Genomic DNA, 18,584 nt, shown 5'->3' on the forward strand with positions numbered 1-18,584 from the left:
TAGAAGCTTGGAACAAACTTCCAGTAGACGTGGTTGGTAAATTCACAGTAATTGAATTTTTAAAAAGAGGTCATCCTTCCTCTCATCGTTTCTGGTTCATTGGCACCCCTAGCAGAAAAATTGTATATTCATAAAATTGAACAGGTCCAAAGATGGGCTACAAAAATGGTGGAAGGTCTTAAGCATAAAACTTATCAGGAAAGACTTGATGAACTCAATCTGGATAGTCTGCAGGACAGAAGGGAAAGGGGGGACATGATCGAAACAATTAAATATGTTAAAGGGTTAAATAAGGTTCAGGAGGGAAGTGTTTTTAATAGGAAAGTGAACACAAGAACAAGGGGGCACAATCTGAGGTTAGTTGGGGGAAAGATCAGAAGCAACGTGAGAAAATATTATTTGACGGAAAGAGCAGCAGATGCTTGGAACAAACTTCCAGCAGAGGTGATTGGTAAATTCACAGGAACTGAATGTAAACATTCCTGGGGTAAACTTATATCCCTCCTAAGGCAAAATATAGGAAATAGTATAAGGGCAGACTAGATGGACCAGGAGGTTATTTTCTGCCAACAATCTTCTATGTTTTTATGGTTAGTAGATTTCGAGACCAAGTTATAAAGAACTGGAATCACTCTACAATTTGTAAATACGGTAATGTTCTTGGTTTAAAATAATATAAAAGCGGTACACCCTCATTTTGGTGGAGGGCTCGGATGAATGATGTTGTCTTTTATGTAGTGTGTATCTATTATTATTAAAAATTAATAAAATGTATTTTTTAAAAAGAAGCACAGATGGAAGCCCGAGACATCTCCTCCCACGCAGGGCTCTTTCCCCCTGTCTTGACATGTTCTCGGTTCTGGCACCGAACCAGGAGCCAAAGAAACGAAGCTGCCAAGCCTGTGGCACCAGCCGGCTTTGAGTTAGAACAGGCTTTCCGGCCTTCGCGGCGCCCACCTCACCCTGCCTAACATTCAATTTTTCCCCCTGGCACCCTTAGGGTACCCGCAGGAGCATGGCACATGGAAGGAAGCGAGCCGCCTCTTAACCATGGGTGCAGTCCGATAGACTGCTCCGATATTGGGAGGTTTTGCTTAATGCTTTTAAGGAGGAGAGCTGATTTCAAATGGGTGTCCCAATAGATCCAGTTTACCTCTCATGCGCTGCCTCTCCAGGTCTCTGGAATGGAATCTTTTAATCCGAGGGGAAGCGCCAAGGCAGAGCCCAGCTAAGCCTCCTTGCACCACCCACCTCCAGGATTCAAAGGCAAAAGAAATGAAAATGGAAATGGAAAATGGTAGATTGCCTCTAAACCTGGAGATTTCAATAAGGCTGACTGACACCCTGTCCCATACACAGCCACCAAGTTGCAAAGTATTTGGGGAGGGCAAAATCTAGCCCAGAAATTTTTAAATAATTTTTTCCTCCTCTCTTCTTCCAAACTCGCTCACTCTTACCTCTTGAAATATAGAATGGAACGGAAGGGAAAGGAAGGGAAGAGAAGAGAATTGGGTATAGAATAGAATAGGAAGAGAAGAGAATTGGGAATAGAATAGGATAGAATAGAATAGAATAGAATAGGAGAAGAGAATTGGGAATAGAATAGAATAGGAATGAGTTGGGAGGGACCTTGGAGGTCTTCTAGTCCAACCCCCTGCTTAGTCAGGAAACCCTACACCGCTTCAGACCAATGGTTATCCAACATCTTAAAAACTTCCAGTGTTGGAGCATTCACAACTTCTGGTGGCAAGCTGTTCCATGGATCAATTGTCCTAACTGTCAGGAAATTTCTCCTTAGTTCTAAGTTGCTTCTCTCCTTGTTTAGTTTCCACCTATTGCTTCTTGTTCTACCCTCAGGTGCTTTGGAGAATAGTTTATTTTATTTATTTATTTTATTTTATTAAATTTGTAGGCTGCCTTTCTCCAAGTGGACTTAGGGCGGTGTACAAGAATAAAAAGACACAATAATAAAAACACGATTATAAAATAAAGTTTGACTCCTTTTTTGTGGCAACCCCTGAGATATTGGAAAACCGCTATCCTGTCTCTCCTAGTGCTTCTTTTCATTCAACTAGACAACCAGCAACCGTTCTTTATATGTTTTAGCCTCCAGTCCCCTAATCATCTTTGCTGCTCTGTTCAAAAATTATCTTTTTTCTCTCCTCCTCCTGAACTGACCGAGAGAGGTGAAAGACGGAGGTGGTGGTGGTGGAGGAGGAGGAGGAGGAGGAGGAGGAGGAGAAACTAGGCTGACTTATAAGCAAGCCCTTTGCATCCTCCCCTTGAGGGACGGACCAACTCTGCCTTAAGATGCTGCAGACAGTTTGCAGGAGCAGCACATTCTGAACCCCTTCTCCCTGAGCAGGAAGGGTCATTGATGCTTCTGTTTTGCTGGAAGAGCCGTAACTTTTTCCCCTCACGCCTCCACTGCTACAGGCTACAGGAGTTTTGTAATTTTTCCGCATCCCGTTTATGACAATTTCAAGATTTTTAAAAAAAATTTCCTGCAGCTCGATTTTACGCTGCCAAGGTTGGTTCCCTCCTGCAACCGACTTGGAAATTTGGATCCCTATGCAAATACTGGCAGGGAAAGTTTAAGTTTTTCTTGAGGTTCAGATGTTAATTGTCTCGCTTCTTCCTTTCCACCCTTTCCGGTGTTTCTTTTCATCCTGAGATGCTCTGGCAAATGTAAATTTTTGGAGACGTTATTAGACAACGGATCTCAACCTGGATTTGAGCAGCCACTCCTGCGGACTTGGTTGGATGAACCTGTTTTAAATCTTTGGCTGCTGCAAGAGATCTTATTCTTTCCCCCCGCCCACGGGATCAAACTCCTGTTCCAGAGGGTGAGTCCAGAGTTTTAAAATCCTTTTCCAAATAACATCTCCACATTTAGGTTTACAAGCCGCTCTGCGGCGTGTCACTGACTGCTAACCTTGGGCCGCACTTTGTGCTAAACTCGACTTATAAAAGGGGAAAGTCTGATGTTTTTCTTCACTGATAATCCAAAAAGATCTGTCTGTCTGTCTGTCTGTCTTTCTTTCTTTCACTATCTCTTTCTTACTTACTCTTCCTTCTTTCTTTTATTATTTCTCTTTCATTTTCCCTTTCTCTTTTCCTTTTTTCTTTCACTATATCTCTTTTTCTTTCTTTCCTTCTCTTTGTTTCCTTCTTTCTTTCATCCTCTTTCTTTTTTTTCTTTCTTTCTCTCTCTCTTTTCCTTCTTTCTTTCACTATCTCTTTCTTCTGAAAGGGGCGGCATACAAATCTAATAAATTATTATTATTACTATTATTATTTCTTTTTTATTTACTTTTCCTTCCTTCTTTCTTTTATTCTCTCTCATTCTCTCTTTCTCTTCCTTTTTTCTTTCATTATATCTCTTTCTTTCCTTCATTTCCTTCTTTCTTTCATCCTCTTTCTTTTCTTTTCTTTCTTTCTTTCTCTTTTTCTTCTTTCTTTCATTATCTTTCATTCTCTCTCTCTCTTTCTTTATTTCCTTCTTTCTTTCATTTTCTTTCTTTCTTTTCCTTCTTTCTTTCATTATCTCTCGCTCTTTCTTTCCTTTTTTTCTCTCTTTCTATTTCCTTCTTTCTTACATTCATTTCCTTCCTTCCTTCCTTCCTTCCTTCCTTCCTTCCTTCCTTCCTTACTTCCTTACTTACTTACTTACTTACTTATCCTTAAGGAGAAGATGTCATGGATTTGACCCCGGGCTATGTAGAGTTTGGGGTCTGCAGTGAAAGCTTCAACCTGTTTTGTGGATTCAGCTGCCTGTTTTCGTATCCTGGATTACAGGTCCAAGTCACACATGAGCGTTAGGAGGTTCGTCCCCTCGCTTACAAGCTTCCAAACTTTCAAAGGGAACAAATGTGAAATTACACATTGTATGCCCAAAGGGAGATGAGGTCAAGCCCTTCTTGCATCTCAAAAATTCATCACTTACCATTTATGTTTCTGAGGGAGTTTTGCACAATAGTGACCACAATCTGTTTTATCTCCGGGGTGGGGGGTGGGGGTGTTTGTTGTTAAAAAAATGGATTGGAAGAGGAAGTTTGACTTGCGACTTCTTCGCTGTAAAAACATCCGCACACCTTGTTTTCTCCTGGAAGGTGGGTGTGTTTATTTGGAGTGTCAATCATGGAAACAAAGTTATCTTCAGAAATTCACCTGGAAAGACATTCAAAAGAGCAATTACAGATGGACACACCTAGGTGGACCAAGATGCATTCATTCCAAATAAATAGCTTTTCCTTACAGCTATAAATGTACCAGTGATTCCAAAAGATTGTGTGTGTAGGGTGGGAGGGTCGCTAGAAATTTAAAAATTATCCCGCCCCCACCAGGCAGCAAAAGATCAAAGATGCTAGTCCATAAGATAATAATAATTTCTTCTTCATCCTCACTTTCCGAGGAGTTGTGTGAAAGGGGGGCAAACCTGCGGTCTCTTTGCCACTTATTAAGACCAGATATTTTTTTAAATGCTCCCCCATGCACTTTCTTCCCCTTTATCCTCCCCTGTGATGGATGGTTTGAAAGAGGAGAAATCTGAGCAAATAAATCAGTTACAGATGAGAAATGTGCTGAAGGAAACCAGTTTTTGCAGCCATTAAAATATTTACATCTGTCTTTCCTCGATCCTTTCTCTGCTTGACAATGACACCCCCCTCCCTCAAAAATGAGGAGAAAATCCATGAAAAATCTCAAATTGGGAATGTTTTAGGAATATTTTCTATTTTTTTCTCTTCTCTTCACTTTTTTTCTCTTTACTTTTCTTTTCTTCTCTTCTTTCTTACCGCTGATTCAGAAGGTAAAAGAAGGATCTGAAATGTATTAATTTGGGCCTGGCTTTGAATACCAGAGGGGAAAGCGTTGTCTTTCAACAACCACAAGACAAATTGTCTTCTTACTGTTAAAAAAAAAAGAAGTTAAAACATTGTGTGCGTTTTTAAAAAAAACAACCAGTTCGCCGTTACCCAAAGGGACTTTAAAACTCCCCCAACAACTTCTGATTACCTCTGTTAAAATGACATTTACTTGGGCTGCCTTAGAGATTTTTTAAAAACTCTGTATTGTTTTAAGGTGATTCTAAATAGTTTGACCATCCAATTTGCTTTATTAGAGATTTATGATGTTATCATAACATCTCCCCAGAAATTTTGTGCAATGGCTGTTATTAGCCACTTAAAGAAAATCAGATCAAATAATTCTCAAGTCATAGTGCAGCTTCAATGGGTGGGGTGTTCCCCCCTTATATTTGGGAAAAAACACAAGTTGGACCAACCAAGCGACCCCCATGAAGTCGGTTTAAAAAATTAAAATACAGGACAGGAAATGCCCCCCCTCCATTTAAAATCATTCTGTGGTTTGAAATCAATCTAATATCACAGTATCCCCTTTTACTTTGCACTTCCCGCATTGGGTGAATTTTTTTTAAGGGAGGTAGACTACCCCTGGATAGGAAGGTTCTACTTTGGTTTTCTTCCTTTTATATCTGGCCTCTTAAAGGGGAAACAAAACCCTTTAAATTGATTTAAAGTCGTAGACACTCAGAAGGGAGAGCAGAAATTCCTTTAACGAGACAACAGAAGTTTTTAAGCAGATTCTTAATACTTGGAGGGGAGGGGGCTTCTAAAAAGTCTTCCCACCACCCACATACACACTACTACATCCTTAGTTACAAGAAACTCTTTCTCCTTCCCTTTTAATTTTCTTTAATGACCCCCCTTTTTTCTGAATGGAAAAAAAAAGCTTCAACACATTTGGCTTTCCACTAAAGAGGAACTCCACTTTCGCTTAAAAGATTTGGGCTTTTCAATCCTGAAAACATGCCCCATCTTGTTTCTCCTGAGAAGCCAAACCGGATCGGGCCAAGTTAGGAAAGAAAACTGGTGGGAATATCCTATGTTCCCTCCTTCCACTCCCAGAATCTGAGATAGGAAAATGGGAGGCTATAAACATGGTTAGCTTGGTTTCCTTCCATGGCCCTCGGTCTCTCCGAAGGTGATTTGTCAGGTTCACACAACCTCTTTCCCTTCCAAAGGAAGCTAACCTTGATTGCTACTCACTCCCCTGTGATCTTGGTTTGGGAGAAAAGTGACCCCCTCCTCCAGAAATAGCCATGATTGCAAGGGTTCACCCTCGCACAATGGCATTTTTTTGAGAGCCTTAATGTTTCCTGGATGTGCAAACCAAGTTAGAAGTGAGAAAAACATATTTTTTTCTAAGTTCACCTCCAGATCTCCGAGCGAGTGTCATGGTGGTTCTGGCTAACTGACCAATAGACCTTAACATCTAATCTTCCTGTGTGTCAGCAGTTAATAAATCTTTTTAGACACAATTTTGTAGTAAAACCCTGAAGTTCCACAAACAGGTTAAAACTGTTTTTATTCCCAGATGATATTGAACATACCTGGGCTTTTAGGATGGAAGTAGGGTTGTCTTTGCTTTTTGGTGGCTTATTAAAATACAGTTAGAATTGAATTCTGATTTTTATTTTATTTTCGTCCTGGGTTGCATGCCACCCAGAGCCCTTTATCATAATACATACTAGAAATAAATAAATAAATACTGAAAGTACATAAATAAATGCCCCTCCTCATCACCTACCACCGAAGGGGTTTAATACATACTCTCTGCTTCCTGTCCTTTTACCTGCTTACTTTGTATGTTTGTTTGTAATAATGCAGCTGCTAAATTGGGTCCTGCAATGTCTCTATTACTGTGTAGAAAAAAGATTATTAATTTGGACGTAAATAGAATTTATACACTGCTCAAAAAAAATAAAGGGAACACTTAAACAACCCAATATAACACCAAGTAAATCAAACTTCTGTGAAATCAAACTGTCCGCTTAGGAAGCAACACTGATTGACAATCAATTTCACATGCTGTTGTGCACATTCAATTTTGTACAGAACAAAGTATTCAATGAGAATATTTCATTCATTCAGATCTAGGATGTGTTCTTTGAGTGTTCCCTTTAGTTTTTTGAGCAGTATACTTTTCAAAGTCCATTTGTTGCAAAGACGGATGACAAGTTTTTTTGGTCTGCTCAGGAGAGGTGATTTTGCTTTTAAATTTATAAGCATTCCCAGTTTTCCGTTGAATGTCTCTTTAGCTTGGGTTCCTTGAAATAAAGGTTGCACCATTCTCTTCAACAGTTCAGCTGGATCCCACCTGCTGTCTTTTGTCTCCTTTTTCCAACAAAAAACAAAGAAAGAAAAATCTCCTGTTCAGAAACTAGAATTTTAGCATTTCCCCCCCCAAACTCAGCTGGGCTATTCACTGGAATGTGGGGGGTTTTGTGTTTTTTTTAAGCCAAGGTTCGGGAAATAGCGAAATATGGCTGCCTGTTTTAAGAAAAAAGCCCTGTTTCTTTCTGATGGCATCCAAGACCATCATCCTCAGCCCAATGCCCAAATGGGATAATCCGTACCTTCAAATTGCCAGACAGAAAGCCATTTGAACTTGTGATCTCTGCAAAAAGGCAGATATTTTTTCCCCATTTACCTAGAGAAAGGAAGAGAAAAGGCTTGGTTCTTCTCTAACTTCGCACACTTAAGAAGATTCATGCAAAAGTCTCCCTCAAGTAATGTGTTGGTGAGCGAATCATTCTTATTTCTCACCGAGTTACAAATCTGGTACTTTACTTCTTCTTCTCCCAAAAGCAAAGCAAAAACATTTCTGTAGAAATGTTCCATTTGCTCTGGATACGCTGGGGGATTTTCTGCACTGCTTTGGCTTTGCCGCGGGCACCTTTCAAATCTTTGTCCTAATTTCGTTTCGCTTGGCAGGCCGCCTTGCTCAAATCCCAAAGCAGAATTTGCACACCAAGACAACTAGACACAAGAACAGTTTTCCCTCCGAACGCCATCACTCTGCTAAACAAATAATTCCCTCAACACTGTCAAACTATTTACTTAGTCTGCATTACTATTATTACTAGTTTTTTCTCATCATTCCTATCACCCATTTCCTCCCACTTAGGACGGTATGACTGTAACTTGTTGCTTGTATCCTTAAGATTTATATTAATATTGATTGTTTCCTGATTACTTCTTTGACCTCTATGACAATCATTAAGTGTTGTGTCTCATGATTTTTGACAAATGGATCTTTTCTTTTATGTACACTGAGAGCATATGCACCAAAGGCAAATTACTTGGGTGTCCAATCACACTTGGCCAATAAAGAATTCTATACTATTTTATTCCATTCAGAATTACAAGTCTTTCCCAAATGATCAGGAATTGCTTAGGAAGAAGGAGAGAGAGCCATAAACTAATTGGTGTCAATGTGCTGAATGCCGATGTATTGATTCCACCGTGTTCATGGCACACATTCCATACCTTAGATGGTGTGTTAGAGGCAAGTTATTTATCCAAAGAAGACTTTAGGCAGACAAGCGTCAGCCGGTCTGTCTACCTACTTATCACCTTCCGTTAAGGCATCTGGTTTGATTTCCTGAAATCATACTGATTCACAAGCCAATGGGATCTGTGAGGCTGCTTTTGTTTCCCTAGGATCTTGTGGAGTAATAATACCATTTTATAAGGCCTTGGTAAGGCCACACTTGGAATACTGCATTCAGTTTTGGTCGCCACGATGTAAAAAGGATGTTGAGACTCTACAAATAGTGCAGAGAAGAGCAACAAAGATGATTGGGGGACTGGAGGCTAAAACATATGAAGAACGGTTGCAGGAACTGGGTAGGTCTAGTAGTTTAATTAAAAGAAAGACCAGGAGAGACCTGATAGCAGTGTTCCAATATCTCAGGAGTTGCCACAAAGAAGAGGGAGCCAGGCTATTCTCCAAAGCACCTGCTGTGGGTAGAAGCAATGGGTGGAAACCAAACAAGGAAAGAAGCAACTTAGAAATAAGGAGAAATTTCCTGACAGTTAGAACAATTAATCTGTTGAACAGCTTGCCTCCAGAAGTTGTGAACGCTCAAACACTAGAAGTTTTTAAGAAGAGTTTGGCAACCATTTGTCTTAAGTAGCACTAATCAGGGAGTTGGACTGGAAGACCTCCAAGGTCCCTTCCAACTCTGTTGTTGTTGTTGTTATTGTTGTTGTTGTTATTATTACACTCGACCTCACCCCATTCCTAAGAGGTCTGTAAGGGGTGTGCATCAACCCACTATCGTGCCTACTGTCTCTGTCCTACTGTCCTATTGTCCAAATTTACATGTACCTACTTTGCTTTTGTTTATGTTTATACCTGTTATCTTGTACACATTTTAACAAACAGACAGACAGACAGACAGACAGACACACAGACAAACGATAGATAGATAGATGATAGATAGATAGATAGATAGATAGATAGATAGATAGATAGATAAAAATTTAAAATCTCACCTAAAGTTCTTTGAAATAAATCAGAATTCCTTCTCTGAATGAATGTCAATTGCTGGGTTTAGTCTGATTCTGGACCCTGTTTGGCTCCACATCCACGAATGACAATGGCACACGTAGAGGAAAATATGAAAATATTTATACCATCCAATTGCTTAAATAAGCAACCCCATTCTGTGGGGAACTATCCCAGACAAATAATGAGAACTCAAATAATGTTAAGGCTTTCCCCCCCAAAACCTTTTGGAGCATTGTCATGAACAAAACATTGCTCACCATGGAAATAATGTCAAATAATAGCAAGGGGAGGTGAAAAGGTTTGGAAATATTTGCCTCTACCTAAGGATAAAACGTAGATAACGTCTTTAGCTTAGGAACCTAATTTCTCTTTAATGGTGAGGGCAGTCCTGCTACGTGGCTTACCAACTTCCCAGACGGAAGGCTTGTTTTTGATATGAAACATGGGAAAATGTTCACAAACCCAGAACAAGTTGCTAAAGGAAGGGCATGGCCAAGTTTTTCCTCGGACAAGTCACCACCAGGAAATCTCAACAATGTAGTTTGCGAAGCTAAACTTCACAGAATAACCTAGCCCTAAAAACTTACTTTTTTTTTTGCAGCGAAAACAACATGGATCTCTTCAGGAAGACAGCACAGAATTTGCAGTTTTTGTTTCCTTTGTCTTTACTTTTTTAAAAGCAAACTTTGCAAATAAAATAAAATAAAAATTTATAAAACTACATTTTCCTTTCCCTGCAGTGACCCCTGCTGGCCATATGCAAACTTGCAGCATTTTCCCACCCCAGCTTAGCTATACAGTATAAGAATTTGGAATTCTAGTGTAAAATTCTATTCCAATCTAACTTCTGCTCTTCTAAACCCTTTCTTGGAATTATCGTTACAGATTGAAATATTTTTTTGGACAATCCCAGTTCTCAACAAGAGGCCAAAGGCTCTCTCTCTTTAGAAATGGGGAAGGATTTTAAAAAAGAACTAGAATAGTCTTGAGGTTTGGTGGATTTTTTAAAAAATTCCTTCACTTGCAATGGTTCACTTAGTGACCATTCAAAGCTATAACCCCACTGGAAAAAAAACCCCAGACTTGGGACTGTTTTTCAAACTTAGCGGCCATGGCAGAATCCCCACGATCACGTGATCAAAATTCACATGCTTGGCAACTGGTTCATATTTACGACGGTCATGTAACAAAACCCCACCTCCCAATTTGGGTGACCTTCTGACAAGTCAATGGGGAAGCCAGATTCATTTAACAACCTTATTCCTGTTCTGTCTGGCCCAGTTAATTAGCAGAAATTAAGCCCCAATGAAGACTCGGATGCAAAATCCCTCTCTCTATTTGTCTATTTACAAAGAAATGTGCTGGAAACAGCAATGAAATCAGAGGAATGTCAGTTTAAATGTCCAGCATTATCGGCACAGCTGATAACAAGCGTCCAAAAGAAAGTCATTAATTCAAGTCATTAATTCTCGGCGTGGGCAGGTACTCACAAATGCCTTCCAAAACTAGGATCACAGGGTTGCAGAAGGATTTAAGAAAGAAACTCTTTGACTGCTAGTTCTCTTTCTCTCCAAAAAGGAATATTGAACTTCTTCCCTGTTAAATGATTATTTTCCAATTTTAAAAGTGTATTTGATAAAATTGAACAACTTCAATTTTATCTTTAATAATTATGGAGTGTGCAGAAATGACCAAAATGACTCTTGAACTGCAGGAAAAGGAAGAATCTGATTTTTATAGTGCCTGGGAAAATTGGTACAAATGGTTGGATCAGAAAAAATATTTACCAAGCATGAAAGATGCAAAATAAACAATACTCCGGCATACAAGATATACAAAATAAATAGACCATGCCACTAACCGATAGAAATAAACCTTACTTCAAATATAGAAACTAACAAATACCATATTAATAACCAGTAGATCAAACAACAACATATATCACCTCTGCATATATTTATATGTATATATTATTCTAAATAAATGTATCTTACTGTATAATAACTATGGTACAATAACTATGTATTTACAAATCAAGAATAAAAAAAAATGTGTATTTTGAACCCACATCCAGGTTTCCGTTGGTGCGAGCCGCGATGCTGAGACTTCTGCTGAGCGTCTTCGTCCCCTGCCTGAGTTTAGCTGCCCCGTCTCACATTAACAAACTCGCTCTCTTTCCGGATAAGAATGCCTGGTGCGAGGCCAAGAACATCACCCAGATTATCGGCAATAACGGATGCACGCCAAAAGCCGTCCCAAACAGGTATGGTCCTAACTCCAGCTAACGATTCCACCGTCTCTTTTAAGGCCTGGAGGTCAGAGGTTGCGCTCTCTTTGTGTTGTTAGGGATTCAAAAATGTGCGGGTTTTAGTCACTGTGTGCATTTTCTGCATCACGTGGGGGGGGGGGAATAATGTGTCCTCCCTCTTGTCCTCACCCAAAAAAATTACTACCATGCTGTGGCCGTGGCTTATTTTGTGGGAGTAGCTTGATCATGTGACCCGGAGGTGGCTTAAAGGTCATGTGACTGGCTTAAAGGTGGCCAACCTAACATCACTCATGTCAAGGTGATAGTAGGGTGCCTGGACTCTCCTCGCCTCAAAGAGATACAATTTCCCTATCTATTTACTATTACTGAATATATAATTTCATGTATATATGCCATATGTCTACATACCATACATATTAAACACAAGCACACAGAAATATACATCATCTACTATATACACACACAAACGCATGCACAGCTCTTCTAAAATTATGCACATTCAACTTCATTTACTGCGATAGGAAAAACATACCTAGAGCCCAGAAGAAAAAAAAAGAAAAAAAAATCAATTTTTTCTACTGGTTCTGCGTACCTGACCAAACTTTTACTATTGGTTCTGCATACATGACCGTAGAAGCCCATCTCTGGAGCCAAGCTATACTAATAGCAATAGCATTTAGACTTATATACAGCCCTCTCTAAGCGGTTTACAGAATCAGCCTTTTGCCCCCAACAATTGGGGTCCTCATTTGACCCACCTTGGAAGGATGGAAGGTTGAGTCAACCTTGAGCCGGTGGTGAGATCTGAACTGCTGAACTACAGCTAGTATTCAGCTGAAGTAGCTTGAGTGCTGCACCACTGCACCCCCCCAGCTCAAGCACACGCTGGCCATGCCCATTCCCAGTTTAGCAAAAGGGGGGGGGAGTCTCAATACGTCACAGCAGCACAATAAGAAAATGGCAATAAAAGTGATCTCTTATCTTCAGGCCTGATGGTCAGAAGTTAACGTCTTTGCATGTCTTTGCATTGTCGAATGTTGAAAATGACAATAAAAGTTATCTCTCATCTTCAGGCCTGATGGTCAGAAGTGAAGGTCTTAGCATTGTCCGGGACTCAGAATTATGAGTGCTCTGACATTGGAAGTTTTTAAGAAGAAACTGGGCAGTCACCTGTCTTGAATGTTATTTATTTATTTATGTATTTATTCAATTTTTTAATGCTGCCCTTCTCCTTAGACTCAGGGTGGCTTACAACATTTTAGCAATAGCACTTTTTAACAGAGCCAACATATTGGCCCCCAACAATCCGGCTCCTCATTTGACCCACCTCGGAAGGATGGAAGGCTGAGATGAGATCTGAACCGCTAACCTGCAGATCTAGCAGTCAGCTTCAGTGGCCTGCAGTACAGCACTCTGCCTGCTGTGCCACCCCGGCTCTTATAGGGCTGTGATGGCAAACGTCTGGCAGGCATGCCAGAAATGGCATGCAGAACCATTCCTTCTGGCACGTGAGCCATCATCCAGCTCAACTCTACCATGCATGCGCACGCATCTCTGCCAGCCAGCTGATTTTTGTCCCATTTCCAGACTTCTGGGCGGCCTGTTTTTCGCCCTCTCCAGGCTCCGGAGGCTTTTTTCGAGCCTCCGGGAGGGTGAAAATGGCCTACCCTGGCCCTCCGGAGAGGCTGGAGGGAGAACCGGTGTGTGTATGTGTGTGTGTGTGTGCATGTGTGCGTACATGGGGGGATGGGATGCATGCAGGGGGCGTGTGCACATTGCATTATGGGTACCGACACATGTGTGCGTGTTCTTTCAGAAGAGAAGGATTTAGGGGTAGTGATTTCTGACAGTCTCAAAATGGGTGAACAGTGCGGTCAGGCAGTAGGGAAAGTGAGTAGAATGCTTGGCTGCATAGCTAGAGGTAGAACAAGCAGGAAAAGGGAGACTGTGATCCCACTGTATAGAGCACTGGTGAGACCACATTTGGAATACTGTGCTCAGTTCTGGAGACCTCACCTGCAAAAGGATATTGATCAAATTGAACAGGTCCAAAGACGGGCTACAAAAATGGTGGAAGGTCTGAAGCATAAAACGTATTAGGAAAGACTTAATGAACTCCATCTGTATAGTCTGGAGGACAGAAGGGAAAAAGCAGGGACATGATCAAAACATTTAAATATGTTAAAAGTTTAAATAAAGTTTAGGAGGGAAGTGTTTTTAATAGGAAAGTGAACACAAGAACAAGGGGCCACAATCTGAGGTTTGTTGATGGAAAGATCAGAAGCAACGTGAGAAAATATTATTTTACTGAAAGAGTAGAAGATGCTTGGAATAAACTTCCAGCAGATGTGGTTGGTAAATCCACAGTAACTGAATTGAAACATGCCTGGGATAAACATATATCCATCCTAAGATAAAATACAGGAAATAGTATAGGGGCAGACTAGATGGACCATGAGGTCTTTTTCTGCCATCAATCTATGTTTCTATGTTTCTATATTCCTAATCCCTTCTCCCCCCCCACAGAGTCTGCATGGGTCAGTGCTTCAGCTACAGCGTCCCCAACACTTTGCCGCAGTCGACTGAGTCCCTGGCACATTGCGATTCCTGCAGGCCTTCGAAGTTCCAGTGGGAAGAAGTGAGTCTCTGCACTTTGCCCTGGGTGAGGGTGCGGATCATATGAAGGGGGCGTGGGTACCATGCCCGTTTGCAAAACACAGTCCTTCCTTTTATGGATGCACAGAAGGAGGATAGCCAGGCATGCTGAAGGATGCAGCAAAATCCTGGCTAGGGTAGACCAAAGGGAAGCAATTTTTTTTTTTAAAAAAAATTGAATTTTGCCAAGGAGAATCCGGTGCTTTTAAAGTCAGGTTGCATCTCTTAGGAAAGGAAGGGGGCTACTTTTTTGCAAGCCCAAGGGCAGTTCTGTGTTAGCAAAAACTTCAGAAGAGAAGGGTTTAGGGGTAGTGATTTCCGACAGTCTAAAAATGGGTGAACAGTGCAGTCAGGAGGTAGGGAAAGCGAGTAGAATGCTTGGCTGCATAGCTAGAGGTATAACAAGCAGGAAGAGGGAGATTGTGATTCTGCTGTACAGACCTCTGGTGAGACCACATTTGGAATACTGGGTCCAGTTCTGGAGACCTCACCTGCAAAAAGATATTGATCAAATTGAATGGGTCCAAAGACGGGCTAGAAAAATAGTAGAAGGTCTTAAGAATAAAACTTATCAGGAAAGAGTTCATGAACTCATTCTGTATAGTCTGGGGGACAGAAGGGAAATGGGGGACATGATTGAAACATTTAAATATGTTAAAGGGTTAAATAAGGTTCAGGAGGGAAGTGTTTTTAATAGGGAAGTGAACACAAGAACAAGGGGGCACAATCTGAAGTGATTTGGGGGAAAGGTCAGAAGCAACGTGAGAAAATATTATTTTACTGAAAGAGTAGTAGCTGCTTGGAACAAACTTCCAGCAGACATGGTTGAGAAATCCACAGTAATTGAATTTAAACATGCCTGGGATAAACATAGATCCATCCTAAGATAAAATACAGGAAATAGGATAAGGGCAGACTAGATGGACCAGGAGGTCTTTTTCTGCCATCAATGTTTCTATGCTGCTGCACATGTCCTCATGCTGCCTCTCCTCTGCTCCTCTCTTTCCCAGGTCTTGCTGGACTGCCCCAACTCTGAATTTCCTAGGATGGGTAAACTGGTGGAAATAATCTTGCACTGCAGCTGCCAGGAGTGCGAGGCGAACAACGTCGACTCTGACCCCTACGCTAGACTCCGCCGTCCCATTGTCCGCGCTGAATATGACTGAACCTCCGCCAAAAGATCCCGCCTCCTCAATTTCTCTCTCTATCTGCCCCCCCTCTCTTTCTCTTTCTTCTCTCAATCTTCCATCCTGTTCCAATGTGAAAAGAAGGGAAAATGAGACACACAATCCTGGGGGCCTTTTTCCCACCCGGGAGAGAACAGGAAGCTTGTGGGGGGATGACGAAGATGATGACTGGATTTGGGATCGGAAGGATGAAGATGAAGCAAAGCGGCTGGCTGGAGAACTGAAAACCCCATTTCCTGCCATGATGGAGTCACCGACACCAGCTCTTGGAGAAAACTGTTTGTTAGTTCCCTGGTGGAGACTTTGGGGATGGTGAAGTGGGAGGTGGCTGACACAGAAGGGAAGGTGTCTTCCTTCCCTTCACTCTGAGATCCTATATATAAATACACACACACACACACAGATACACACACAAAAAGGAAGCAGTATGCTCCCTCCCACATTTGGGCATACCAGAGTGATTCGACAGAAAAGAAAAACAAAAACAGCAACATATAACTCTTCCCTGGTACAAACTGAGAGGAGAAGAACCTTGTGGTCCAGAGGTTAAAGCTACTGCCTTACAGGCAGACTCCCCAGGTTCAAATCCCGGTAAGGGTATGGCTAGCTGATGAGAGCGAAATAAGCTTGAAATAGATCTGTACTAGTCTCCCTTTTCATTATCAGCAAAAATATGTCACACACACACACACACGCAAACACACCAGACTGAGAGAAAACCTTGTTCAGCAGTATTATGAACTTTTATCATAACACAGTGCACCTTTGTTTAAACTTCCTTCCTTGTGGACTCAGTAGCTGGGCAGAGATGGCGAAGAAGGACCAGAAGGAAGAAACCACTGTAACCACGGTTGAAATCCTAGGAGAGTCTTGGTAGTGTGAATCGTCACCGATGCTCCTGGTGTGCTCTCAGAGAGTACGTGTGCGTCGGCACAAGATTTGGCTTTTGCACATGAGCTGGAAGTGAAATCTCCCACGAGGATGCTTGCGTGCGTGAGATTTTGCCGATTTTCTGCTGAAAATCAGTGAAATCTCGCACACGATCATCTTTGCATGAGATTTCACTTCCAGCGCATGCACAGAAGCAAAATCTCATGTTGATGCACACATGCATGCGTCATGGATGCAAAGATGTGTGCACATCTCCATTTTCACTACTGGATCAGCGTTCTCGTCCATTACAGGTGCAACCCAATACTGGCGTGGACCATCTTGAAATGTATCTTTTGAAGGACAACATCTGAACCACATTTGGAGGGTCCTCAGGGGGTCTTGGACCTTGGCTCCCATTATACCAACCAGGAAGGCTCTGGGATGGGAGTTGTTGTCCAGAATTTATGGCGGAAGACACTATCCGAGTCACCCATGATTTTCGCCGCCTGAGCTTGTGGTACCTGCATAATTTCCCCCCACTTTGTCTCACTCCAGGTGAGGTTCAGTTGCAATTCCCATTTGCAGGTGTGCAGGACACAATCCATACAACGCACACGGAACCTATTTGAGAAAGCATGTTCAGTTAGCTCTCCTCTCCACCCCCCCCCCCCCGCAAGAGCGAAATCTCTTGAAAATGGAAAGAGGAGGAGGAGGTGGAGGAAAAAGGGCAGCTTATTTTGCCACCGGGCTTTTGATCCTCCTTGATGTGATGCTGAAGGTGACACCGTTGGGAGATGGATCCCCACATGTTCATACACTATCACAAGCTTTAGGGCAGTGCTTCGCAAATAGTGGTGCGGGGGCCCCTGGGAGGGGTGCGGAGCAATGCTGGAGGGGCGCGTGACCCCAGGGAATGTGCTTTTTTTTTGCCACAGGGAGTAGGGAGGGTTTTTGCACCGAACAATAGCACACAGCACAGAGCAGGAGATATGAAGTGCATATAGCAAACCCTTAAGAGACACCGTGGAAACATATTTCACAGGGATGAAAAGAAAGGAGGAGAGAGACGGAGATCATGAGACAAACGTAAGTCTCCTGAAAGACGAGGAAATATGATGAAGCGTACGTAGCGCTTGTCTTCACCGAGACAAGAAAAGACCACTGTGTTTACCGTGTGTAAAAATGTTGGCAGGGGACAGCATGAAGACAAATAAATGAAGCCATCACTTAAACACATTACACCCCATTTACGCTGAGAAGCTGCTTGAGATTTTTCAGCAAAAACGTGCAGAATATCGCAAACAATAATCCTGGCAGAGAGTTGGGGGTGGGGGTGGGCGTGAAATGTTTACTTTTTCCCAGGGAGGGGCATAAGAGAAAATAAGTAGTGCTTTAGGGGGACAGGGCTGCGGGGGTAAGGAATGCCCATGTTCTTTTTCCTTGGAGAAAAAACGTTGCGGTCAATCGTTGCTTGGATCCACTAAAGCCCAGCCATGTTTTAGAAGCCAAACATAGCGGGTTTAATTCCTGCCTGTTCTCCGTGTTTACTTTCTCTCTCTTGTCTTTCCTTCCAAGTAGCACTTTAACAAGCCAACAAAAAGGCACGGAGAACATCTGGGACTTTTAAAAAACAAGGGTTGAAGGAAGAAAAGGCGGGTTTTAAATGATTGCTCTTGGCTGTTTGGAACCAAATGAGCCCAACCAGAATGGGAAGAATTAAATCCTCCTTCGGCAACAGTCCATCGGGCATGTCTTCTGAAGAAATAGGGAGCTCTGCGTTATGTGCGAAAAAGGTTGTTACTTGTCTCTCTCTCTTGACTTTTTTTTTGGTCTTCAATCTTGAGACCAAGGAGCTCACACGGGGCCTTGCACAAACCGGCCCCTTTTCTTGCTCTTGAAACCAGGGAAGGCTTCCGAGGCGGAGTAACGCACATTAATTCATGTACACAAACTGTATTATTATTGTTGTTGTTATTGTTTTTAACATACGTAGCTATTTCCACTGCCACTATCACCTTAAATAAATTTTAGAGTGTGTATGTTTACAGTCCTCAAACTTTTTTGTTCAGGGGCTGCTGCCAGGAGGATGCAATTCAAAAGTTTTTCAGTTTTGCTACAGGGGAGGGTGAGGAAAAAACCCAGACAAAAGCATTGTTGTTTTTTTAAAGCAATTTGTGGGTCCCTTTGGAGGCATCAGGACTCTAAAATGTGGGTGCTGCAAC

At 41.8% G+C, this 18,584-nt stretch overlaps 1 protein-coding gene across 1 annotated transcript; it reads left to right on the forward strand.

Annotated features, from left to right (window-relative positions):
• Positions 1 to 2,474: 2,474 nt before the first annotated feature.
• Positions 2,475 to 16,441, forward strand: LOC139155864 (neuroblastoma suppressor of tumorigenicity 1-like). Its single transcript, XM_070731204.1, has 4 exons — positions 2,475 to 2,846; positions 11,453 to 11,641; positions 14,174 to 14,285; positions 15,313 to 16,441. The coding sequence occupies exons 2-4, from the start codon at positions 11,475 to 11,477 to the stop codon at positions 15,466 to 15,468; spliced, it is 435 nt and encodes a 144-aa protein (XP_070587305.1). The 5' UTR covers positions 2,475 to 2,846; positions 11,453 to 11,474; the 3' UTR covers positions 15,469 to 16,441.
• Positions 16,442 to 18,584: the final 2,143 nt, after the last annotated feature.

The sequence above is a fragment of the Erythrolamprus reginae genome, unplaced genomic scaffold (genome assembly GCF_031021105.1).
Source record: "Erythrolamprus reginae isolate rEryReg1 unplaced genomic scaffold, rEryReg1.hap1 H_70, whole genome shotgun sequence".
Classification (NCBI taxonomy): Eukaryota; Metazoa; Chordata; class Lepidosauria; order Squamata; family Dipsadidae; genus Erythrolamprus; species Erythrolamprus reginae.